The sequence below is a fragment of the Nicotiana tabacum genome, chromosome 10 (assembly GCF_000715075.1).
Source record: "Nicotiana tabacum cultivar K326 chromosome 10, ASM71507v2, whole genome shotgun sequence".
NCBI lineage: Eukaryota > Viridiplantae > Streptophyta > Magnoliopsida > Solanales > Solanaceae > Nicotiana > Nicotiana tabacum.
In genome coordinates this window covers 157,673,855-157,700,926 of record NC_134089.1, presented here as the reverse complement: position 1 = coordinate 157,700,926, position 27,072 = coordinate 157,673,855, and the positions used below count along the sequence as shown (strand labels likewise).

The following is a 27,072-nucleotide window of genomic DNA, read 5'->3' as shown; positions in this document are numbered from 1 at the left end:
TCATGCTGCTGATAATACATTCCATGTTAGGGTTGTATTTGGACTTTAACTTGTCATGTTGATATTGGTTTGGCTAAAAACTTTCCTTGTCGAATATATAGTGCCTAGGCTGTTGTAGTGATTGTTTAGTCCAGAATTAAATTCATGTTAAGATTTCGCTGTTTAGCTTTTGACTCTGAGTATCTGAAGTTGTTTAAGAGCTATTGTTAAGTTCAGCAGTAAATAGTAGTAGCTATAGTTTTAAATGCACATAGCCTACAGTTTGTTGAATATATAATGCTTAAAATATTCTGTAATTTGATTCTAAGTTAAATGTTGCACAACTTTTACTTGCTTTGATGAAGTTGGTCTAGATTAATTTAGATTAGTGTTTGAATTACTCTTTGACATATCAATCAGTTGAAGGTTTGCAGAGCAAAGTAGTCAAAAATAGGAAAATGCTGAGCAACACCCTTTGAATCGGCCAGGCCTACTAAATGGCCCAAGTGAGACTTCTGGGCCCAAGCCAGACTCGCATGTCTCAGGGCCTTCCCTTTTAATTTTGGATTCATTTCCCAGGCCCAAGGCTCCTGACGTTTTCTTCAGTAAGTTATGGCCATTTGACTTTAGCGGCCAAGGAATTCGTACACTGGCCCATTTTATTGAAATAACCTATGGTCCATTCACGCTCACAACAAATAACTTTACTGAATTTGACTCATTTGCAAATGCAAGCATCCTTAGGCCCAGTTTAAATCTGACTCTTTAAAAACAGAGTGAGGCGTGCCATTTAATTATTCCACCATGGCCCTCAATAAATGTTACATTATAAGAATGTATAGCCGTAGAAAGGCCTTTAGGCGCGTTTAAAATAATTGTGATTATGTATACATTCGCGTAACATAATTATGATTTTAAAAATCAAACCAGAGTATGCGTTCGCGCAACTTTGACCAAACTTTTCTTAATAATAATAAAGCGTCATTAATTGTGGACTCGTACGCGTGACATGATTTTTGACGCGCCAAACAAATGGGTACACGTACGCGTGACTCGTTTCAAGATAATTTCTTAATTGAAAAAGGCAAATGCACATAGGTTCTAAAATCAGTAATTGAACAATTTAATAAGCCAAGTATGATCTAAGCGACCGTGTTAGAATCGCAGAACTCGGGAATGCCTAACACCTTCTCCCGGGTTAACAAAATTTCTCACCCGGATTTCTGTGTTCGCAGACCGTAAATAGAGTCAACCTTCCTCGATTCGGGGTTCTAAATCAGTGACTTGGGACACCATAAATTATCCCAAGTGGCGACTCTAAATTTTAATAAATAATCCCGTTTCGATTGTCACTAAAATTGGAAAAAACTCCCTTATACTCTTCACGGGGTAGGAAAAGGAGGTGTGACTAAGCAGGAGCGGATTTCTAGGCATGTGAACCCATGGTCCCTCCGCCAAATTAGGTAATCTGTGCACATATTTTTTAAAATTAGTCTAATATTATCTGGTGGCACTCATCCCCCAAAGAGGCTAAATGATGCACTTAGTTGAATGCTGAGTTATTTACCTAGAGGAACAGAGATCAAATCTCACTTAATACTTTTTTTCTCACCTTTTTTTCTCACCTTTTTTTATTGGTACACCCATATTATAAAAATTCTAGATCCGCCTATGCAATTACGTATAAAGTTACAAAACCAAGAAAGCAAGAAGAAGCAGGTACATATCTCTTAAGCCCCTCAACGTGAGTAATACTAATAATTTAAACAAAATATTCGTAATGGTCCCTCCTTTGTAGTTTTTCTATAAGAATTTCTGGGAACAATCTTTCTTTATTTATTTCCTTTTTAAGTACCAAGAATTTAAGTACACTATTTATGGTAAGTCAAGTCTTCAACCTATCTAGTGTATCATATTGACTTTTGACGTATTCGTTTTTAGTGTTATCCTGAATAAGCTGGAAGCTCCTTATCTCTTAATCAAATTTGGCCTTTATCCGTCTTATATGTAACTTTTCCGCTCTTTAGATTTAAAAAGAGTTAGAAATGATAAAAGAATTAACAAAGACCAATCACTGCTTAAGGGCAATCCAATTGGGCAACAGTGAGCTGCTTTATTGGATTAGGTAGATAATATTTAACGTCTCAGTCCGCTAGTGATATTGTCGACTCTGAATTTAGACCCTCACAAGTTTAAAACGCCTCACTAGAGTCTAAAACATGTTTACTTATATATCCAACATCTCTCTCGTATTTTATCGATGTGGGATTCGCCTAAGGTGTCGTATAATAATAATAATAATTTAACAAAAGAAGCAAAAAATTCAAATTATTAAGAGTCTCATATTATTAAACAAGTTCCTCAAAAATACTCATATATATGGTGTGTTACAACCAAAGCCCATGAGACGTAGTATGAGAGACCTCCTGGCTTTATCTCTTGGGCTACACTATATTTAGTCTAAAAACGTGGTTAAAATAGTACGGATTATCCAATTTTCGGACTGGTCATTCAAAAATAGCCAGCATTTGTAAAGTCATTAAAAAATAGTCATTATTTTGCTGCAACAGGGACTGGTCCAACATAATATACTGGAGATCCGTGCACATGTGTATGAATTTCTAGCATATTATGCTGAAACTCCAACACGTGGAAAGTTCCAGCATAATATACTGGAGATTGGAGCACATGTGTATGAACTTTCAGCATATTATACTGGACCGGTATATATATTATACTGGAGTTTCAGTATACTTATGCTGGAACTCCAATATATTATGCTGGAGTATTTTCCGGATTTTGAACAGTATTTTCGTTCAAATTTATCTTTACATAAAAAATGGCTAAATTTTGATTACTTTTGAAACTGTGGTTATTTTTGAATGATCACTTGTAAATATAGCTATTTTTGAATTTCTCCCAAAAACGTGCATACTATGTGAACTTTTGTTATACCTTATAAAGCTTTCACTTTTCTTTCTCATTCCGGTGTGGAATTATTCGCCAAAAATGTTATGTGCACCTTTTAATTTCTTTCGAAGCATGCTAGTCTAGAAGTCTGTCAGTCCTTTTCTTGATACGCTCTTTCGGTCCATCCTCCATCATGAACGTCATATAACTAGCTTCTTAATAACTTAACCTCTTTTTTTCTGACTTAAAGTATTAATAACATGACAGTGAATCAGGGGTGGACATAGCATGACCTTTCTAATACGATTTCAATTAAATTCATAACTTTCGATATTGAACATAAATATGCAGTTAAAAACCGATTTACGGCGGTTAAAACAACCCTATTTAAATAATATAAATGATTCAATTACATACAGTTATGGCTGTTAGCAAACACAGTAATATACAATAGTCAACCGCCAGTTTATGTAGTCCACAATTACGACGGTTTTCCAAAAACCGCCATTTTAACATTTTGGCGAGCGTATTCGGCGTTTTCGAAGCCGCCATAAATGCACATAGTGACGGTTCTAAAACGCCGCAATAACCCAAATAAACCGCCGCAATATTACGGTTTTTTTGTAGGTACCTACTAAAATTTCAAAAAATATTAAGTTTGAACCTAAAATTTTAACAATTTAATTAATTCATTGTCAAGTTGAACACGTTAAATTTTTAATACTGAATCCACCTCTACGGTGGATGTAAGACTCGGTCATAGCTTGGGGTAGGGTTGCACCAATCAACACGGTAGATGGGCTTTGGTGCTTTGGTGTTTGCAGGTTGTTGCTAGGTATGTGTCTGAGTAGCAACTACCGAGTTTCACCCGAGACTCGGTGCATGTGACATCACATTAAATAAGGGCAGAACTACAAGTTCGTTTGCTGGTTCAGGCGAACCTAATAATTTTTGTGAAAATAATATATATTTGAATATATATAATATTAAAATTCTGATTCCGTTTACACTAAATACTGATTAATTAGTACAGACCTGACAAGGGCACAAAAGCAGATCGATTCCCAGTTACAAAGTGAAAATAATATTCCATGTAAATTTTGGCTCAATTTCCTGGTACGTACCATATGATGATACAGCAGCTGCATATCGTCAGCTTAGTGACATAGCATTCATAGCAAGCTTTCTTCATTCACTTCCAAAGTATTGTAAGACTCAAAACCTCACACTTTGGTAACACCAGGTTATGTTAAAAATTCCATGCACAATTTTTTTTCCCATGCTTACAGCCGAAGTTCCAAAAAGTTAATTATTGCTATTAGTTCTATTATTGATATACAAATTCTTCAAATTTGAGTTATCCTAGCTAGCATGCATATATTATTATCGTAAGAGTTTAAATTTTGTGCACTAACAATATATTATATTTTTGAGCCATCACGTTGAGTTACCTGAGGTAACTGATTATAACAAATATAATTTGATAACGTGAAAAATAAAAATTTAAAAACTTGCTATTAAAAGTTGAATTACATTGACAATGTAAAGTTTGTATTTTACATCATTTGTGTCGATAACTTCAGCACTTTTTGAATAAAAACCTACATGCATTCACGTTTTTTAATTTAAAATAATTCAAATTTCTATATATATGAAATTGTCTTACTTGTTTTAGAAGTTGAGTAGCTATCGTTCGAAAAAATAAAAACGAAAAGCCTAATAAAGTTGTCATTTTCCGTTGTTCTTGCTGTACCTTTAATTAAAGACGCGCCTAATGTAATGCGTTGCACATACTTAGCTTAAGAGGTTTAATTACTCTTTGGCATTTCAAATTTCTTCCAACATATATTTAGTAATTTTTTTTATTCTTCTAACTTCTCAGATTAACGAAAAAGAAATGGAAATATTTGAGGCAACTGAAGATAATTATGGAGGAGTTATTTGTTATGACCGAAAAAAATCAGGTGTCATGCGGAAGCTAGTAAAACAAACTTTGAATGACGATAAATCAGACAACAAAAGAGAAATCTACCAAAATAGACACATTTAACGTGGTTCGGTCAACTGACCTACGTCCACAACGGAGATGAACAATCCACTATATAAAAAGAGAGTACAAAATATCGAGAGAACAACCTCACGAAGAGGCAAATACAAGTGACACACTAACACTTGTCCCATAAAGTTCTCCCCTTAAACATGACTCTCAAACCCCAAATGGCTACATTGTGGATGCTGCTGAATGAGAAGGAAGGATCCTCAATTTATAGAACTCCAAACCTTTTCCTACAAGAAAAGGAACTAGCCAAATATGGAAGATTTGTAATTTCCTTCTACACGAAGGAAAACCTAATCAAGGTAAACATGTTGTCATTTTCTTCAACAAATAGGAAAACCAAATATAGAAGAAAATTATGGCAAACAACTAACAATTCTCCCCCTTGGCCTGAATTTTCTGACAAAATAAACTTGATCCACCTTCTTCACAAAGCCTTCAACAGGTCGAATCTCCAAATCTCCACCACAAAGTTTGTCTCAACGTGCGTAGCATACCGGTCAAATTTCTCAGAAAAAATCACGATTATCGTCAAATATGTTGCGGCTAGAACTGAACCCGCCAAGATGAACCTGTCTTGAACCTCGCTCAAAGCCAGCTCTGATACCACTTGTTAGGACCGAAAAAAGTTAGGTGTCATGCGGAAGCTAGTAAAGCAAACATTGAAAGATGATAAATCAGACAACAAAAAAGAAATCTACCAAAAGAAACACAAACATTTAACGTGGTTCGGTCAACTGACCTACGTCCATAATGGAGATGAGCAATCCACTATATAAAAAGATAGTACAAAATATCGAGAGAACAACCTCACGAAGAGGCAAACACAAGTGACACACTAACACTTGTCCCGTAAAATTCTCCCCCTAAACATGACTCTCAAACCCTCTATGACTACATTGTGGATGATGCTGAATGAGAAGGAAGGATCCTCAATTTATAGAACTCCAAACCTTTTCCTACAAGAAAAGGAACTAGCCAAATGTGGAAGATTCGTAATTTCCTTCTACAAGAAGGAAAACCCAATTAAGGTAAACACGTTGCCCTTTCCTTCAACAAATAGGAAAACCAAATATAGAAGAAAATTATGGCAAACACCTAACAATTCTCCCCCTTGGCCTGAATTTTCTGACAAAATAAACTTGATCCTCCTTCTTCACATAGCCTTCAACAGGTTGGATCTCAAAATCTTCACCACAAAGTTTGTCTCAACATGCGTAGCACACTGGTCAAATTTCTCAGAAAAAAATCATGATTCTCGTCAAATATGTTGCGGCTAGAACTGAACCCGTCAAGATGAACCTGTCTTGAACCTCACTCAAAGCTGGCTCTGATACCACTTGTTAGGACCAAAAAAAGTCAGGTGTCATGCGGAAGCTAGTAAAACAAATCATGAACGACGATAAATCAGACAACAAAAGAGAAATCTACCAAAAGAGACACAAACATTTAACGTGCTTTGGTCAACTCACCTACGTCCACAACGGAGATGAGCAATCCACTATATAAAAAGAGAGTACAAAATATCGAGAGAACAATCTCACGAAGAGGCAAATACAAGTGTCACACTAACACTTGTCCTGTAAAGTTCTCCCCCTAAACACGACTCTCAAACCCCCTATGACTATATTGTGGATGCTACTGAATGAGAAGTAAAGATCCTCAATTTATAGAACTCCAAACCTTTTCCTACAAGAAAAGGAACTAGCCAAATATGGAAGATTTGTAATTTTCTGCTACAAGAAGGAAAACCCAATTAAGGTAAACATGTTGCCCTTTTCTTCAACAAATAGGAAAACCAAATATAGAAGAAAATTATGGCAAAAACCTAACAATTCTTCCCCTTGGCCTGAATTTTCTGACAAAATAAACTTGATCCACCTTCTTCACATAGCCTTCAACAGGTCGAATCTCCAAATCTCCAGCACAAAGTTTGTCTCAACGTGCGTAGCATACAGGTCAAATTTCTCAGAAAAAAATCACGATTATCGTCAAATATGTTACGGCTAGAACTGAATTCGCTAAGATGAACCTATCTTGAACCTCGCTCAAAGCTGGCTCTGATACCACTTGTTAGGACCGAAAAAAGTCAAGTGTCATGCGGAAGCTAGTAAAACAAACATTGAACGACGATAAATCATACAACAAAAGAGAAATCTACCAAAAGAGACACAAATATTTAACGTGGTTTGGTCAACTGACCTACGTCCATAACGGAGATGAACAATCCACAATATAAAAAAAGAGTACAAAATATCGAGAGAACAACCTCACGAAGAGGCAAACACAAGTGACACACTAACATTTGTCCCGTAAAGTTCTCCCCCTAAACACAACTTTCAAACCCCCTATGGCTACATTGTGGATGCTGCTGAATGAGAAGTAAAGATCCTCAATTTATAGAACTCTAAACCTTTTCCTACAAGAAAAGGAACTAGCCAAATATGGAAGATTTGTAATTTTCTGCTACAAGAAGGAAAACCCAATTAAGGTAAACATGTTGCCCTTTCCTTCAACAAATAGGAAAACCAAATATAGAAGAAAATTAATGCAAAAACCTAACAATTCTTCCCCTTGGCCTGAATTTTCTGACAAAATAAATTTGATCCACCTTCTTCACATAGTCTTCAACAGGTCGAATCTCCAAATCTCCAGCACAAAGTTTGTCTCAACGTGCGTAACATACATGTCAAATTTCTCAGAAAAAAATCACGATTATCGTCAAATATGTTGCGGCTAGAACTGAACTCGCTAAGATGAACCTATCTTGAACCTCACTCAAAGCTGGCTCTGATACCACTTGTTAGGGCCAAAAAAAGTCAAGTGTCATGCGGAAGCTAGTAAAGCAAACATTGAACGACGATAAATCATACAACAAAAGAGAAATCTACCAAAAGAGACACAAATATTTAACGTGGTTTGGTCAACTGACCTACGTCCACAACAGAGATGAGCAATCCACTATATAAAAAGAGAGTACAAAATATCGAGAGAACAACCTCACGAAGAGGCAAACACAAATGATACACTAACACTTGTCCCATAAAGTTCTCCCCCTAAACACGACTCTCAAACCCCCTATGGCTACATTGTGGATGTTGCTGAATGAGAAGGAAGAATCCTCAATTTATAGAACTCCAAACCTTTTCCTACAAGAAAAGGAACTAGCCAAATATGGAAGATTTGTAATTTTCTTCTACAAGAAGGAAAACCCAATTAAGGTAAATATGTTGTCCTTTCCTTCAACAAATAGGAAAATCAAATATAGAAGAAAATTATGAAAAACACCTAACAATTGCCTATGTTATCAATTTGTCTCCTGCACTTGCTTTGGATGGTGATGTTCCAGACAGAGTTTGGTTTGCCAAAGATGTTTCTTATGATCACCTGAGAGTTTTTGGGTGTAAAGCTTGTGTGCGTGTTCCTAAAGATGAGAGATCGAAACTGGATGTCAAAACTAAGCAGTGCATCTTTATCGGTTATGGTCAAGATGAGTTTGGTATCGTTTTTATGATCCAGTTGACAATAAACTTATTAGAAGTCATGATGCAATATTCTTTGAAGATAAAACTATTGAAGATATTGACAAAAGCTGAGAAGATAGATTCTCAGAGTATTGAGAGCTTAGTTGATATTGATCCAGTTTCAATTGCTAAGGCACCTATTGCACATGAAGGAACCCAAGACAATGATGGAGATAGTGATCAAGATCAAAATGATCATTATGGTGTAGATGTTATAGATGCTCCAATTGATGAAGTTGTGGTTGATCAACAACCAATTCCTGCACATGTAACTACTTCGAATGCTCCTGAAACCTCTCTTAGAAGATCTACAAGGGAGAAGCAAAAATCCATGCGCTATCCTCCTGATGAGTATGCACTTTTGACTAACATGGGAGAACTTGAGAATTATGATAAATCCATGCAAGATACTCACAAAGATCAGTGGAGTCGAAGCGATGGAAGATGGGATGAAGTCACTCCATGAGAATGACACATATGAGTTAGTAAAATTGCCGAAAGGTAAGAGAGCTTTATCTAACAAATGGATATTCAGAATAAAATAAGATAACCATAGCTTTGCGCCTAGATACAAGGCGAGGTTAGTTCTTAAAGGTTTTGGTCAGAAGAAGGGAGTTGACTTTGATGAAATTTTCTCCCCTGTTGTGAAGATGTCTTCTATTCATGTGGTTCTAGGATTAGCTGCAAGTCTAGATTTAGAGGTTGAGCAGATGGATGTCAAGACTGCTTTTCTTCATGGTGATTTAGATGAGGAGATTTATATGGAGAAGCCTGGTGACTTTGTAGTTAAGCTTGCAGATAAGTATGTGTTTTGCAAAAAATTGGCAGGCATGAAGCCTATCAATAGTTCCTCTACTTGAAGAAACATTTGGCCCCTTGGCTGGAGGGGGAATTTGTTAGGCACATTCCTATGTTGTCCAGCCAAAGACCCAATGGCCTAATCCTATTCTCTTTTGGTTTCCATTTCTATTTGGAATTAGATTCGGTTTATTCCTATTTTGAGTGGGTTTTGGCTTTAAGAGAAAACACCATTCATGATCTATAAGTAGGACAACCTTGGAGAATCATTCTATGATCATTGATACAAGTCTTTGAAAGACTTAAGCGCATAAGAGTGGTTTTTGAGAGAGCTTTCGTCGAGAGATAAGAGAGAAGAAAAATATTTATTTTGCTACAGATTTTTATTCCAATCAGCTAACATTCAAATCACGTTTACGATTTGTTAATCGTTGGATCGGGCTAAAATTTTGACTGCGTGTTCATAACATCTTGGTTTTAGATTTGAACAACAACTTCATTTTTGTGGATTCTCCTCTTTCTTCAATTGATTAGTTGTTGCTATTGTTGCTCCGTGTTTGGCACTTGTTGTGCAGCAAATTTGGAGAACTTTTGTAACCCTCTTATTATTATAGTGGAGCTTTTTGGATCTTTGTGATCCCGTGGTTTTTACCTTCGATTTGAAGGGTTTTCTACGTTAAAAATCAGGTGTTCTTTATTTTCTTTATTTTCGGATTTGCGTCTTCCTCGACATAACATTACTGTCAACATGAAGAAGGAAGAGCCTATGGATTCTCATAAATTTCATACTATGATGATGGCTTCCATATCCAATAGGAGGCAAATGGTATTATATTTACTAATTTAGTACATTTTCATTGGACTAGACGCTATTAATAAGATTGTCTCTTAAGGAATTTAAAATTAGAAAAAGAAAGATCATAGGTAATACATTATCTTTTTGTTCTCTTCATTTGTTCAGGGAAAGAAGGGTGTATGGATCAAGTTGCCTATAGAACTTGCTCATCTTGTTGAAGCAGCAGTTAAGGTAAAATATACATATATACTCCCACTAACACAGGCTACTTTACATTAGATTTTAATTAAGTGATATATTTAATTATATTGTAGAAGGTAGAAGGTAGTGCGACTCAAGCAAAAAGAAATACGGTGTGACGATATGGCCTGTCGTCTTAGGAATTAACGCCCTGATCCCCTATTAACTGCTTTCCCCAAGTTTATTTATGCTAATTTGATTTGCGGGGATGTTCGATTTTGAGTTTCGGAGAGTTTTGGGACACTTAGTCCTTAAATGAGAGCTTAAGTGTTGGAAAGTTAACCGTAGTTGGAACAATGTGAAGACGGCCTCAGAATGGAAATTCGATGGTTCCTTTAGCTCCGTTAGGTGATTTTACGCTTAGGGTCATGTTCGGATTGTGTTTTGGAGGTCCATAACTAATTTAGGCTTGAAATGCCGAAAGTTGAATTTTTGAAGTTTCCGGTTCGATAGCGAGATTTTGATCCAACGATCGGAATAGAATTTAGGATATTGGAGTAGCTCCGTAGTGTTGAATGTAACGTGTGTACAAAATTTCAGGTCATTCGGACGAGGTTTGATAGGCTTTTTGATCGAAAGCGTATTTTTAGAGTTTTTGAAATTCTTAGGCTTGAATCCAATGAGAAATAGGTGTTTTGATGTTGTTTTGTGCATTCCGAAGGTTGGAACAAGTTTGAATGAGGTTATAGGATATGTTGGTATATTTGGTTGAGGTCCCGGGGGCCTCGAAATGAGTTTCGGGTGGTTAACCAGGCCATTTCTTGATGTTTGAAGTTGCAGAAAAAAAACTGCTGGTGTGTTGCAGACCAGTTGCTCTTGGCGTTCGCAACTGGCCATCGCGTTCGGGAAGGGATAGGACGTGGAGATGAAGGTTTGGCCTTCGCATTCGCGAGGGAGGTCCCGCGTTCGCGAAGGGCTGGGGTCTTAATCTACGCGTTCGCGAGAAGGGGGCCGCGTTCGCGATGGAATGGGAGCTGAGCCTTCGCGTTCGCAAAGAAGGGGACGCGTTCGTGAAGAAGGAAAAATGGTCAACGTCAATTTGTGCTAGGTTTGACCGCGTTCGCGATTAAGGGAATCCCCGGGTAGATTTTTAAAACCCAAAATCGAAGGTTTGAGCCATGATTCATATTTTGGACTTGGGAGCTCAGGAGATTGCGGTTTTGAAGAGATTTTCACCTGGGCAATTTTGGGTAAGTAATTCCTACTCGTTTTAGACTAATTTCCATGAATCCATACTTAAAGCAATCCTTTAATTTCAAAATTTTGGTGGAAATTGGGGGAAAAGTTCTTAGACCAAGAAATTGAGTTTTGATTGGGGGTTTGATATTGGATTGGGATAAATTTGATATGGTTAGACTAGTGAGAGTATGAGAATTCTGAAAATATATAGCCGATTCTGAGACGTGGGCCCGAAGGGCATTTTGGTCATTTTACCTAATTTCGCGTATTAGCTTAGTATTTAATTGTAGAATCAGCTACTTGAATTGTTATTTACATTATGAAATTTAATTGAATAGATTTGGGCCATGTGGAGTTAAGTACTCGTGGCAAGAGCGTGGTTTCGGATTGATTTTTGAGCCGGTTCGAGGTAAGTAGCTTGTCTAACCTTGTGTGTGGGACCTTCCCCTTAGGATATGATATATTTGATAATTGAAATGCCTTGTACGTGAGGTGATGAGTGCGTACTTGAGCTAATTGTTGAAAATCCGTTTTTTTTAAGTATTTCAATTAAGTTCCTTTTTCCTGTTTTATTCTACTTGCGAATTTAGCCTGTTGTTAGTTAGAAAAGCATGGTTAGTTGACTTAATTGCCTATTTGCTTAAATTGCCTCAATTTTATTTTGTGAAGCATGTTAGACTACAATTAATTGTTTACTTAGTACGAAATTTAGCAATTATTGAGTATTCTTGCGTTGCTGTTATGTGTTTTTAATTTGGGACTATGGAACGACATCCCAGGAGATCCCCTGTACGTATTTATGATCTGGATTGAGGTGCGGGATACCAAGAGATCCCTGGCATGTATATTGAGGATACCAATATATCCTCGCGGTACCAAGAGATCCCCAACATATATTGAGGATACAAAGAGATCCCCGGGATACCAAGAGATCCCTTGTATACATAGAAGATACCAAGAGATCCTCGGGATACCAAGAGATCCACGGTTATCATCCTTATTATGAGTGGTACTTCCTTGTGGTTTACCTTCATCTCCATTTTCATTATTGTACTTTTATTATCCTGTATAGATTCTTACTATAGATTCTCAATTGTATTGCTTATCTTATCCTGTCATCTTTATATTTATTTAATCTCAATAGGGCCCTAACCTTCCTCGTCACTACCTGACCGAGGTTAGGCTTGGCACTTACTGAGTACCGCTGTGGTGTACTCATGCCCCTTCTGCGCATTCTTTTCATGTGCAGATCCAGGTACCGCTACCTAGGCCTTCCATCCTTGAGGGAGGCGACTGCTCTAGAAACTTCGAGGTACATCTGCTGCATCTGCAGATTGAGAAGTCCTTTTCTATTCTAGATGTTAAACATTGCCCTTCTGTATTTTTCTTTCTTGTTAGATATTCTAGAATTAGACTGTTAGATATTCCAAAGGCTTGTGTTTCCGTAAGTTTTCGGATTTTGGGATAGTGTCCTTGGTTTTGAGAATGTTGTTTTGTATATGCCGAGCGACATTATAACTATTGTTTCCATTCAGTTATTTTGGTTTTTTATTTCGTTTATGTTCCGCATTTGTTAGGATTACCTAGTCGTAGAGACTAGGTGCCGTCACGACAGTTCACGGAGGGAGAACTAGGGTCACAACAATTTGGTATTAGAGCTCTAGGTTTATAGGAGTCATGGATCACAAGCCAGTTTATTAGAGTCTCGCTGATCGATACGGAGATGTTTGTACTTATCTACGAGAGGTTATGTAACTGTTAGGAAAATTTCCACTTCATTTGATTTCCTTGTCGTGCAATATTTTGACATCAAAATTCTAAACTTCTGTCTTCTATTCTCTCACAGATGGTGAGGACACGTGCTACCCAAGATGATCAGGCACCCGCGCCCCCTACTATAGCCATCAGAGGCTGGCGCTGAGGTAGAGGCTGAGGACGCGCACGTGGTGCAGCCAGAACACCTGCGCGGGTTGCCGTCGAGGTACCACTAGCAGTTCCAGTCGGAGTCCAGGCACCTGACACGCCTACTTCTACTACTACTCCAGCACTTCAGGAGACTCTAGCACAGTTCACGAGCATGTACACCACTCTGGCTCAGGCAGAGTTGCTTCCCCTTGCTGCAGCTACATCTTAGGCCGGGGGAGGAGCACAAACTCCCGCCGCCCGCACTCCTGAGCAGCGAGTGCATGTTGAGCAGGTCCCTGAGATTATTCCTGACCGCCTGCAGTGCTAGTTCAGCCGAGGACAGGGCAGCGGTTTCCGAGGAGAAGCAGCTCATGCTTGAGAGGTTCAAGAGGTACAAGCCTCCTATATTCAGCAGTCTAGCATCGAAGGATGCTCTGGGATTTCTAGATGAGAGTTACCTCATTCTCCGTACCATGGGTATATCAGGATCGAGCGGGGTTTTCTTCACTACTTTCCAGCTTCGAGAAGTCGCCTATGAGTGATGGCGCACCTATGAGTTAGACAGTTCAGATGAGGCTGCTTCACTAACTTGGACTCAATTTTTAGATCTGTTCCTGAGAGTATGTTCCTCAGAGCCTCAGGGACGCATGGCGCACCGAGTTTGAGCATTTGCACTAGGGTGCTACGACTGTCTCAAAGTATGCTGTCCAGTACACCAGTTTGGCTAGGTATGCACCAGCCTTGGTTTCTACTGTCTGCCATAGGGTTCTCCGGTTTATTGAGAGGCTTATTCCCAGCATCAGGTCTAGCATGGCTCGTGAGTTGGAGATGGATATTTCTTATCAGCAGCTGGTGAGTATTGCTAGGAGGATTGAGGGTATGTATGCTAGGGAGAGAGAGGAGAGGGAGGCCAAGAGGTCTCGAGAGTCGAGCCATTATTCTGGTGCCCGTACCCCAGCTGTAGGTCGTCATGGTAGGGGTTATATGAGTCGTCCTATTCATTCAGCTCTTCCAGCAGCCAGTAGTGCTCCAGCTCCTCTTAGACCTCAAGAGCCTTATTATGCACCTCTGGTTTCTAGCACGCCTCCTGCGCGGGGTGCTTTCAGAGGTCAGTCCAACAGACCTGACCCAATCCAGTCATAGCCACCACGTCCTCCCAGAGCTTTTTTGAGTGTGGTGACACACGTCATATGGTGATGGATTTCCCCAGACTTGGGAAGGGTGCACCTCCATAGACATTTCAGTTACAGCGTGCCCCGTAGAGTTCTTAGGGTATGGTAACAGCTCTAGTTGCTACCCCACATGCTCAGCCAGCTAGAGGTGGAGGCCAGGGAGGAAGAGGTCGCCCTAGAGGGGGAGTCCAGGCAACATACTATGCCCTTCGTGCCCATACCGAGGTTGTTGCCTCCGATTATGTCATCACAGGTATTATACTAGTTTGTCACAGAGATGCATCGGTTCTATTCGATTAGGCTCCACTTATTCTTATATGTCTTCTTATTTTGCTCCTTATTTGGGTGTACCTCGGGATTCTTTGAGTTCCTATGTTTATGTTTCTACTCATGTTGGATATTCTCTTGTTGTGGACCGCGTTTATCGGCCGTGTTTGGTTGCTCTTAGTGGTTTGAGACCAGAGCCGATCTATTGTTTCTCAGCATGGTTGATTTTGATATTATCTTGGGCATGGACTGGTTGTCACCCCATCATTCTATTCTTGATTGTCCACACCAAAATCGTAACACTGGCTATGGCAAGTGTACCGCGTGTTGAGTGGAGGGGTACTTTAGATCACACTCCCAGTAGAGTCATTTCTTTTCTTAAAGCTCAGCGTATGGTTGAGAAGGGGTGTGATGCGTATTTAACTTATGTGAGAGATGTTAGTATTGATACCCCTTAAGTTGATTCAGTCCTAGTAGTACGGGATTTTCCCGATGAGTTTCCAGCTAACCTTCCGGGCATGCCGCCTGATAGAGATATTGATTTTGGCATTGATCTATTGGTGGACACTCAACCCATTTCTATTCCTCCGTATCGTATGGCTCCTCCTAAGTTGAAGGAGTTGAAGGATCAGTTACAGGAATTGCTTGATAAGGGTTATATTCGGCCCAGTGTATTACCTTGGGGTTCTCCTATCCTGTTTGTGAAGAAAAAAGATCATTCTATGCGTTTGTGTATTGATTATCGCCAGTTAAACAAGGTTACAGTGAAGAACCATTATCCTTTGCCTCGTATTGATGATCTGTTTGACCAGCTTCAGGGCGCACAAGTGTTTTCTAAGATTGATTTGCGCTCAGGCTACCATCAGTTGAAGATTCAGGAGCCAAATATCCCGAAGACTGCTTTCAGGACTCGGTATAGTCATTACGAGTTCCTTATTATGTCATTTGGGCTGACCAATGTCCCAGCAACCTTTATGCATTTGTTGCACAGTGTGTTCCGGCCGTATCTTGACTCGTTCGTCATTGTCTTTATTGATGATATTCTGGTGTATTCCCAGAGTCGGGAAGATCATGAGCAGCACCTGAGGACTGTGCTTCAGACTCTGAGAGAGAAGAAGTTATATGCTAAGTTCTCAAAATATGAGTTTTGGTTAGATTCAGTGGCATTCTTAGGCCACGTGGTATCGAGTGAGGGTATTCAGGTGGATTTGAAGAAAATATAGGCCATGTAGAGCTGGCCCAAACCATCCTCAGCTATAGAGATCTGTAGTTTCCTTGGCTTGGCGGGTTACTACCATCGTTTTGTGGAGGGATTTCATCGATTGCAGCCACCATGACCAGGTTGACCTAGAAGGGTGCTCCATTCCAGTGGACGGAGGAGGGTGAGACGAGCTTTCAGAAGCTCAAGACAGCTTTGACCACAACCCCAATTTTGATATTGCCTACAAGTTTGGGGTCTTATATGGTCTATTGTGATGCCTCGAGGGTTAGCCTCGGAGCGGTGTTGATGCAGGACGGTAGGGTGATTGCTTACGCGTCCAGACAATTGAAGATACATGAGAAGAACTACCTTGTTCACGACCTTGAGTTAGTTGCCATTATTCACGCCCTGAAGATTTGACGCCATTACTTATATAGTGTGCCTTGTGAGATTTATACTGACAATCGTAGCTTGTAGCACCTGTTTAAGCAAAAGGATCTAAATTTGCGCCAGAGAAGGTGGTTAGAGTTGCTGAAGGACTATGACATCACTATTTTGTATCATCCGGGCAAGACCAATATGGTGGACAATGCTTTGAGTCACGAGGAAGAGAGTTTGGCTTACTTACCAGCATCGGAGAGGCCTATGGCAATGGATATTCAGGCCTTAGCCAGCCAGTTTATGAGATTGGATCTTTCAGAGCCCGGTCGGGTTCTAGCTTGCATGGTTTCTCGGTCTTCCTTATTTGATCGTATCAGGGAGCGGCAGTATGATGACCCTCATTTGCTTGTCCTCAAGGATAAGGTTCAGCACGGTGATGCCAGAGATGTGACGATTGGTGATGATGGGGTATTAAGGATGCAGGGTCGGATTTGTGTACCCAATTAATGGGCTTCGAGAGTTGATTCTTGGGAGGCCCACAGCTTGCGGTATTCCATTCATCCGGGTGCCGCGAAGATGTATCAGGACTTGAGGTAGCATTACTGGTGGAGATGGATGAAGAAAGATATAGTTGGATTTGTAGCTCGGTGCCTCAACTGTCAGCAAGTGAAGTATGAGCACCAAAGACCGGGTAGGTTGCTTCAGTAGATAGAGATTCCGGAGTGGAAGTGGGAGAGGATCATCATGGACTTTGTAGTTGGGCTCCCACAGACTTTGAGAAAGTTCGATGCTATTTGGGTGATTGTGGATTGGCTAACCAAGTCCGCTCACTTTATTCCTGTGTGTACTACTTATTCCTCGGAGCGGTTGGCGCAGATTTATATCTGGGAGATTGTTCGTCTGCATGGTATTCCGGTTTCCATCATTTCAGATAGAGGTACTCAGTTCACATCACAGTTTTGGAGGGCCGTTCAGCATGAGTTGGGTACTCGAGTAGAGTTGAGTACATCATTTCACCCTCAGACGGACGGACAGTCCGAGCGCATTATTCAGATTCTTGAGGATATGCTCCATGTGTGTATGATTGAGTTTGGAGGGTCTTGGGATCAGTTCTTGCCATTGGCGGAGTTTGCTTACAATAACGACTATCAGTCCAGCATTCATATGGCACCGTATGAGGCTTTATATGGGAGACAGTGTTGATCCTCGGTGGGTTGGTTTGAGCCGGGTGAGGCCAGATTATTGGGCACAGACTTAGTTTAGGATGCTTTAGAGAAGGTTAAGGTGATTCAGGATAGACTCCGCACAGCCCAGTCCAGACAGAAGAATTACGCAGACCGGAAGGTTCATGATGTTTTCTATATGGTTGGAGAGCGGGTTTTGCTTCAGGTTTCGCCTACGAAGGGCGTCATGAGATTCGGGAAGAAGGGAAAGTTGAGTCCAAGATTTATTGGCCCTTTTGAGATATTGAGGCATGTTGGGGAGGTTGCGTATGAGCTTGCCTTACCTCCCAGCATGGTCGGAGTTCATCCGGTATTCCATGTTTCGATGCTCTGGAGGTATCACGGTGATCCGTCGCACATGTTGGATTTCAGTTCAGTCCAGTTGGACAAGGATCTATCTTATGTTGAGGAGCTAGTGGCAATATTGGACAGGCAGGTTAGAAACCTGAGGTCAAAGAATATTGCATCAGTAAAGGTTCAATGGCGGGCCAGCTGGTCAAGGAGGCGACCTAGGAGACCGAGCAGGATATGCGCAGCCGTTACCCTCATCTTTTCACTACTTTGGGTATGTCTTTATGCTCGTTCGAGGACAAACGAATGTTTAAGTGTAGGAGGATGTGACAACCCGGCTGGTCGTCTTAGGAATTAATGCCCCGATCCCCTATTAACTACTTTCCCCAAGTTTATTTCTGCTAATTTGATTCTCCGAGATGTTCGGTTTTGAGTTTCGGAGAGTTTTGGGACACTTAGGTCCCTAAATAAGAGCTTAAGTGTTGGAAAGTTGATCGTAGTCAGAACAGTGTGAAGACAGCCTCTAAATGGAAATCCGATGGTTCTGTTAGCTCCGTTAGGTGATTTCAGGCTTAGGGGCGTGTTCGGATTGTGTTTTGGAGGTCCGTAGCTAATTTAGGCTTGAAATGCCGAAAGTTGAATTTTTAAAGTTTCTGGTTCGATAGCAAGATTTTGATCCAAGAGTCGGAATGGAATTCTAGAAATTGGAGTAGCAGTGTTGCATGTAACGTGTATTCAAAATTTCAGGTCATTCGGACGAGGTTTGATAGACTTTTTGATCGAAAGCGTATTTTTAGAGTTTTTGGAATTCTTAGGCTTAAATCTGATGAGAAATAGGTGTTTTGATATTGTTTTGTGCATTCTGAAGGTTGGAACAAGTTCGAATGAGGTTATAGGATATATTGGTATGTTTGGTTGAGGTCCCGAGGGCCTCAGGTGAGTTTCGGGTTGTTAACCTGACCATTTCTTGACGTTTGAAATTGCAGAAAAAAACTACTGGTGTGTTGCAGACCAGTTGCTCTTTGCGTTCGCGACAGGCCATCGCGTTCCCAAAGGGATAGGACGTGGAGCTGAAGGTTTGGCCTTCGTGTTCGCGAGGAGGTCCCACGAAGGGCTGGGGTCTTGATTTACGCATTCACAAGAAGGGGGCCGCATTCGCGATGGGCTGGGAGCTGAGACTTCGCGTTCGCGAAGAAGGAAAAATGGTCAACGTCAATTTGTGCTAGGTTTGACCGCGTTCACGATTAAGGGAATCCCTGGGTAGATTTTGAAAACCCAAATTCAAAGGCTTGAGCCATAATTCATATTTTGGACTTGGGAGCTCGGGAGATTGCGGTTTTTGAATTTCACCTGGGCGATTTTGGGTAAGTAATTCCTACTCGGTTTAGACTAATTTCCATGAATCTACACTTAAATCCATCTTTTAATTTCAAAATTTTGGTGAAAATTGGGGGAAACGTTCTTAGACAAAGAAATTGAGTTTTGATTGGGGGTTTGACATTGGATTGGGATAATTTTGATATGGTTAGACTCGTAAGAGTATGAGAATTCTGAAAATATATAAAGAGTATGAGAATTCTGAAAATATATAGAGAGTATGAGAATTCTGAAAATATATAGCCGATTTCGAGACGTGAGCCCGAGGGGCGTTTTGGTCATTTTACCTAATTTTGCGTATTAGCTTAGTATTTAATTGTTGAATCAACTACTTGAATTGTTATTTACATTATGAAATTTAATTGAATAGATTTGGGCCATGTGGAGTTAAGTACTCGTGACAAGAGCGTGGTTTCGGATTGATTTTTGAGCCGGTTCGAGGTAAGTGGCTTGTCTAACCTTGTGTGTGGGACCTTCCCCTTAGGATATGATATATTTGATAATTGAAATGCCTTGTACGTGAGGTGACGAGTGCGTACTTGAGCTAATTGTTGAAAATCCGGTTTTTCTTTAAGTATTTCAATTGAGTTCCTTTTTCCTGTTTTATTCTACTTGCGAATTTAGCATGTTGTTAGTTAGAAAAGCATGGTTAGTTGACTTAATTGCCTATTTGCTTAAACTACCTCAATTTTATTTCGTGAAGCATGTTAGACTACAATTAATTGTTTACTTAGTACGAAATTTAGCAATTATTGAGTATTCTTGCATTGCTGCTGTGTGTTTTTAATTTGGGACTACGAGACAACATCCCGGGAGATCCCCTGTACATATTTATGATCTGGACTGAAGTGCAGGATACCAAGAGATCCCTGGCACGTATATTGAGGATACCAAGAGATCCTCGGGATACCAAGAGATCCCCAACATATATTGAGGATACCAAGAGATCCCCAACATATATTGAGGATACCAAGAGATCCTCGGAATACCAAGATATCCCTTGTATACATAGAGGATACCAAGAGATCCCCGGTTATTATCCTTGTTATGAGTGGTACTTTCTGGTGGTTTGCCTTCATCTCCGTTTCCGTTATTGTACTCTTATTATCCTATATAGATTCTTACTGTAGATTCTCAATTGTACTGCTTATCTTATCCTGTCATCTTTATATTTATTTAATCTCAGTAGGGCCCAGACCTTCCTCGTCACTACTCAACCGAGGTTAGGATTGACACTTACTGAGTACCGCTGTGGTGTACTCATGCCCCTTCTGCGCATGTTTTTCATGTGCAGATCCAGGTACCTCTACCCAGGCCTACCATCCTTGAGGGAGGTGACTGCTCTAAAGACTTCGAGGTACATCTGCCGCGTCCGCAGACCGAGAAGTCCCTTTCCATTCTAGCTGTTAAACATTGCCCTTCTGTGTTTTTCTTTCTTGTTAGATATTCTGGAGTTAGACTGTTAGATATTCCAAAGGCTTGTGTTTCTGTGAGTTTTCGGGTTTTGGGATAGTGTACTTGGTTTTGAGAATGTTGTGTTGTATATGTCGAGCGGCATTATAACTATTGTTTCCATTGAGTTATTTTGGTTTTTGATTATTTCTTCTGCAAGTTTCGTTTATGTTCCGCATTTGTTAGGCTTACCTAGTCGTAGAGACTAGGTGCCGTTACGACAGTTCACGGAGGGCGAACTGGTGTCGTGACATACGGTAATTGAGAAGTCATGGAAAAGAAGCACGAACAATAGCAAGAAAAATAAATAACCGAACCAAACAATAAATAGTAATATAAATCTAAGAATAAGAAAATGGGCGTAATACTAATATTACTAGTATGGAGAAGAAAAACATACATATGACTACCTATTAACCTACAATCTTAATCTTCGATCTTTATACCCTATTATCAAGGATCATGTCCTCGTTAAACTTAAGACAGATTATGTATCATTAGATTTAATTAAGTTTATATAGTCATATAAATAATTAAGTGGTGTCTTTAATTATATTGCAGGAGGGATTTTGGTATCATCATGCTGAAGCAACATACGTGATGCTTGTTTATTGGATTCCAGAAACACCTAATACTTTACCTGCTAATGCTTCTCATCGTGTTGGTATTGGTGCTCTTGTCCTCAACAATAATGGACGGGTCCATATAACACATCCTTTTAATTAAGTTCGAAAAAGTACTCTTACATTATCAGGTCACTTGAAATAAAATTATACTGTCATATAAAAAGTGGAATGTATAATCTAAAAAATAAGGCATATTACTTACTATAGTAATTAAGATTTAATAACATACACTGTTAGATTAAAAATCATTTATGCGAGTAGTTATTTCCATATGTCTTATATTAAAGAAATAAGTTAAAACTAAAGAAGTGATATATTCAACTTGGCCGCAGGTGCTAGTAGTTAAAGAAAAATATGGGAAAAACACTGGAATTTGGAAGCTGCCTACTGGCGTTGTTGAAGAGGTTACCAATAATTTGTATCTTTCATTTCTATCAAATATTATCATTCCATCTCTTATACTAGTAGTTATTTTTTATTGTAATTTGTCAATATTCTAAAATGTAAAGGGGGATTCCGAAGAGAGTATCAGCCTGTTTTTTAAATAAAAAAGAAATAATTGGAAGAATAATTAACTTTTTCTTTTTCTTTTTCCTGAAAGAAGCGAGTGCGTTAAGGGAATCAGCGTTTTAGAAGGAGAAAATAAATTGCTAATTGGGAGAATAAAATAAACTTTTTTAAGGAAAAGACTGCATGTTTGGAGAATTTCATATTTTTAATAACAATTTGCTTTTTCAAGTTTCTTAATCAATAATCTTAAAAATTTATTGCACTCGATGTTTATCTATCTATCTATATTATTATAAAAACACAAATAATTTATACTAAATATTGAACGACTAAAATATCCTTAAAATATTGATAGACTTTTATGCTCTTAAATATTTGAGTTAAAGGTGGATTGAATAGTAATATTTAAAATACTACCCAAGGATGACATTCTTCCCGAGTTAAACTCTACATACACCGATAGTAAATTCCTACTCTACCAATATCGAGAACTTCTAATTCAAGTTAAAAGTGGTAACTTTGAAATTTGGACAAACGTCTAATACCAATCAAGTTCCAACTTTTCAACTTCTATTTGCCATATCTGTTCTACTTAATATGAAATTAAGTTCCGTATATATGGACACAAGCACTTTGAAACGAGCTTGTATCTATATGGAGGACACTTTGTACAATCTATCTATATATCATATATGCTTACTTCAAATAAATTGGACGGTACTTATTGTTTTGGTAATTTATTAATTTCCTTTGTTATATAATTTTCTCTCAAAAATTAATTTCCTTCATTGCCTGTAGTAGCATTCGAGCTTTAGCGGAGTGGGTGATTTACTCCAGCAACTTTGTGTTTTAAATCTGGTTAAGAATTTTTTTTCTCTATAATTTTATAGCGTCAGAGATTAAAAATAAAAGGAACGATCTTAATGAAGAATAAACTATGTTAGATATGATGACATTCATTAATAATTAATACGCTTTATCATCCTTTGAGAGACGTAAGTTTTTCTAGAGGTAATGTAATTTCTTAATATCATGAATTTTATCTTAAAGATTAACCTAATCTATCTATTTAATGAGAATGTATCAAGTATCAACACGCAGCTAAACATAATTTTTATAAAAAAATCATATCTTCTTTGTTTTGGGTGATCTTACGGTTCGATTTAACAAACCCAATGGGAATATCAGTATAAATATTTGGCATAGTTCTGCAAATTGAGACTTAAAAGGTATCAGTAATCCAATTTTCTTTTCTACTAAAAGATTATGTTATCGTATATTATGTCCTTCTTAAAACACATGTATAATAAATTAAAATTATCTGGAATCAAGAATTCCAGTGTTCTAAAAAATTTATTTTATTTTAAAAGATAAAAGCCTAAAGCAAGTTGTCCAGAGACCTTAACAGTCATATTCTAATACATATCTGCACTGTACTTGTTGCATTCTTCTACTGATATACAAATTTATTCTATCATTGTATGTGATTCTAAAATGTTTAGTTTCATTCTGCTATTTAATTTGTCTCGCAACTATATTAATGAGTTGGTTATTATGGAGCTGATTAGCTAATTTTAACAACTATTTTGGAACACGTTTTATAATATTTGACATAAGATATTCGTGCAATGCACGAACATAAAGACTAGTACTATATTAAAAGCATGAAGGCCCTTAGCGAAATTTCGTTCGCCTCTTTTACCCTTTAAAAATTTATTTCACATTAGACAAAACAGTCATTTAACTAATATTAGAAATTTAAAATAAACTATAATCTTATTTATCCCTTATTTGAACTAGAAGTTCTAATATGTAGGAGTTTAAGTTCAAATGCGTTTACTTTCTATAAATTATTTATCTTTTAAATTAATGAGCATTAATTTATACGTACGTCTAAATTTTGAGAATATTGCTAGTTGCGTATTTGTTTTTATTTTATTTTGTTAGAGTTAGAACGGTTGTGTTCTATCGATTATCATGAACCAATACTTAGGAGTTAGGACAAGGTAAACTATGAATCTGTCACTTTAGTTAAAAAATTTTTATGATCCTTCGGTTTAAAAAATAGTGTTTTAAATTTCTTAGATCTTTCAAACTATTATTATTTCTTTCCAATATGTTATTTCACAAAATAGGGGATTACAACTTAGATCTACTTATTCTATTTTCTTTTGAATATGACTGCTTGTGCTTAAGCTTTTTTTTGATAATAAGGAGTTTAAAACAACTAAATTTTGTGCATTGAATTCTTCATTTTCTGAATATATAAAAGATTCTCATATTAAATACCTTGCGTAAAAATTTTCTTATTTGAATTATGTAATATAATTATTTGCAAAAATAAAAATAATTTAAAATTAAACAGTAAAGTCCACAAAGAATAAGTGAGAACTAACTGTTATTAACATCGGCAATATTAGGCTATACCCCTTTAATATTTAAGGATATTTAGGTTCTCAGACTCTAAGTCTTTTGCTTTGTAAATATATACGATATCTAAATTTCTTTTTTGCAAGGTGTTCTAACTCATATCAATTAAGGATCTTATTACTTCATTTTTTTTTGCCTATGTTTTATAACTATAATTATTATAGTTATACCATCTCAAATGGCTAGCCACCTAAATAGAATCGGTGTATATCATTTTCAGAAACTTTTAAGTATTTTTAGTATATATTTAATAACTCATACACATTAATTAATAATAATTATATAATTTAAAAAATATATATAATTATCGATATAGGGTACACGCGCAACGCGCGTACCCTGAGACTAGTCTCCTTAAAAGTTTGAACTGAAGTATATATCATATTGTTTTCTTTTTGCCAAGTATTTTGTTAAATATCCATCCTACCACAACCAGTAAATGTCACTAGTCAAACATTCTTTGATTAAATATTTTGACCAAAGTCAATGTGTTAGTTATCATCAGAATTCGGAACAATAGGTTTTGAAATTAACCTTGTGGTATATTGTACAAAATGCTCTATAGTATTATTATTTAGTTAATAATATGTAAGTATAATTTATGGAATTCTTTCACTTATAGGGTGAGGATATATGCATGGCAGCCATTAGAGAAGTACAAGAAGAGACAGGAGTAAGTCGGTACATCTAAATCATTTAATTTGATGAACCAAAAAAAAAAAAGTATACAAATTAATTTCCCTTAAATCATAGAGCAGTGAAACTCACAAATATTTCTTCTTCTTCTTCTTCTTTTTAGATTGAGACAGATTTTATTGAAATCCTCGCTTTCAGGTAAGAACGATTTCATCCTTTTGGCCATCAAAAAATTGTAAAATGTCAAGAAGAAAAACAAAAAAGAAAATGTAAAGACAACAAAGAAATAATGATATTCACAAGAAAACCCTAGGGGTGGCCAAGTTGGTTGAGCAGGGACTTCCCGAATAGGAGGTCTAGGGTTCGAAATCCACTTGCATATCTTTTCAATCGAGCCAGTTGCACGATACTTGCCTAGTGCGTGCGATTTACCTTTCTGTATAGTTTACAGGCTATTACACAATAACGAGGTTTACCCTGTGCTCACCCGAAACGTGCGATTTACCTTTCTGTATAGTTTACAGGCTATTACACAATAACGAGGTTTACCCTGTGCTCACCCGAAAGGTAGCGGCTACGGATCCCTTGTTAACGAAAAAAATATATTCATAAGAAAAAGTAAGGTCTAGAAAGCAATAAATTACAAACACATCTTTCCAGGATAAGTTTTCTACAACACATGATTATATATATGTCCTAATTAATCTTGTTCTTCCAAAATAATTCAGCAGCTGAAACTTTTGAATTTTTGGTCACTACAGACAAAGTCACAAATCATTCTTTGGAAAGTCAGATTTGTTCTTCATATGCATGCTAAAACCCCTTAATTTTACTATCCACAAGCAAAATGCTGAGATTGAGGAAGCTCAGGTATGTCAAAAATAACCACTTTGCATTTCAGTATACTTCACATTAATGAAGCTCAGGTATGTCAAAAATAGCCCTTTTTATTGATCTCTTTGCAGTGGATGGCAATTGAAGAATATGCAGCTCAACCTAAGTTGAACCAAAGTGAACTCTCCAAAAATATTGCCAAGATATGTCTAGCCAAAAAAGACAATCAATACAGTGGGTTCTCTCCCGTTCTTACAACTACAGGACTTTCTGCTAAGAAATGTTATTTGTACTCTAATAAATGATCACATGATCATTAAAATACACACTCTTCTATCCATATGTTTGCAATATAGTTGTAAATTTTCCGTTTACAGTATGAAATAATATTTGTCATTGTTGGAAGAAAATCAAAACAGTGATCAGTTTATTTGGCTATGATGTTGTGTAAAGTTCAATTTCATCCTATTTGGGAGAAAATATAAATAAAAGCTCTGGTTTGATGATATAATTATGCGTGGCAGTGTAAACATATTGACATACGTGGGAAATAAAATACTGACTAGTAGTCTCTAGCTAGATCACTTCTGTCTTAGCCCATTTAATTAATTTGTTGTTGTGGTTTCTTTTTAATTCTCTTTTTTGGTTTATTTGCCTTTTATTTGTGGGAAATCCATGCAAATAAAGTCGATGATTTTGGCATCAATTACTACAATTTGCCGGCGTATTCGTTTGCTACGTATGTCCTGATTTTGTATTAGGATCAAAGATACATTAAATTAAAAGACTGGTTTCTTGAGGCATCTTCGCTTCGTGAACCCAGCTACTTTTGAAGCCCGAATAGAAGTAAGTTGTCAAAAAACTCGGGAAATAAAAGAAAGACTCCAGGGACTATGCCAGAAGCAGTAGGCATTTGGATCCTTATTGTTGTTTAACCAAAAATCTGAGTCTTTGGTCAAAGCTAAAAAGAAATTTGGGTTACTGATAATTAGGAGACGAAAATAAAATATTTTTGAGAATGATGGTAAAGCAGTAAATAGTTTTGTATTTCAGTAAGATCCCAATAGTATTTCGTATCCTTACAGATGGTGAATTCTTCTCCTTTTATAGTTAATTCTAGGAGAAGATGTAATGCCTTTGTCTTAATGAGGCAATTATGAGCAATAAATGACATTAAAAGAAACGTTACACAATTATTTCTTTTTAAATCAAATATTCTAACGTATTTGATATTTAATGCTGTATTTTGACTCTTTTACGTCATCAGATTCGTATCTTCAACTTC

General features: G+C 37.7%; 1 protein-coding gene across 1 annotated transcript; it reads left to right on the top strand.

The window, feature by feature from the left end:
* The first annotated feature begins 4,786 nt into the window (after positions 1 to 4,786).
* Positions 4,787 to 26,092, top strand: LOC107791582 (nudix hydrolase 10-like). Its single transcript, XM_075224032.1, has 9 exons — positions 4,787 to 4,830; positions 10,009 to 10,093; positions 10,229 to 10,294; positions 21,313 to 21,450; positions 21,710 to 21,781; positions 24,940 to 24,990; positions 25,117 to 25,151; positions 25,715 to 25,823; positions 25,919 to 26,092. The coding sequence occupies exons 1-9, from the start codon at positions 4,787 to 4,789 to the stop codon at positions 26,090 to 26,092; spliced, it is 774 nt and encodes a 257-aa protein (XP_075080133.1).
* The last annotated feature ends 980 nt before the right edge of the window (positions 26,093 to 27,072 follow it).

Bases quoted from the DNA above. Each gene is read 5' to 3' on its own strand.
- LOC107791582 (XM_075224032.1), top strand. From the start codon at position 4,787: ATGGAAATATTTGAGGCAACTGAAGATAATTATGGAGGAGTTAT. The intron at 21,782-24,939 runs GTTACCAATAAT...TTTCACTTATAG, and splicing joins CTACTGGCGTTGTTGAAGAG to GGTGAGGATATATGCATGGC. The intron at 24,991-25,116 runs GTAAGTCGGTAC...TCTTCTTTTTAG, and splicing joins AAGTACAAGAAGAGACAGGA to ATTGAGACAGATTTTATTGA.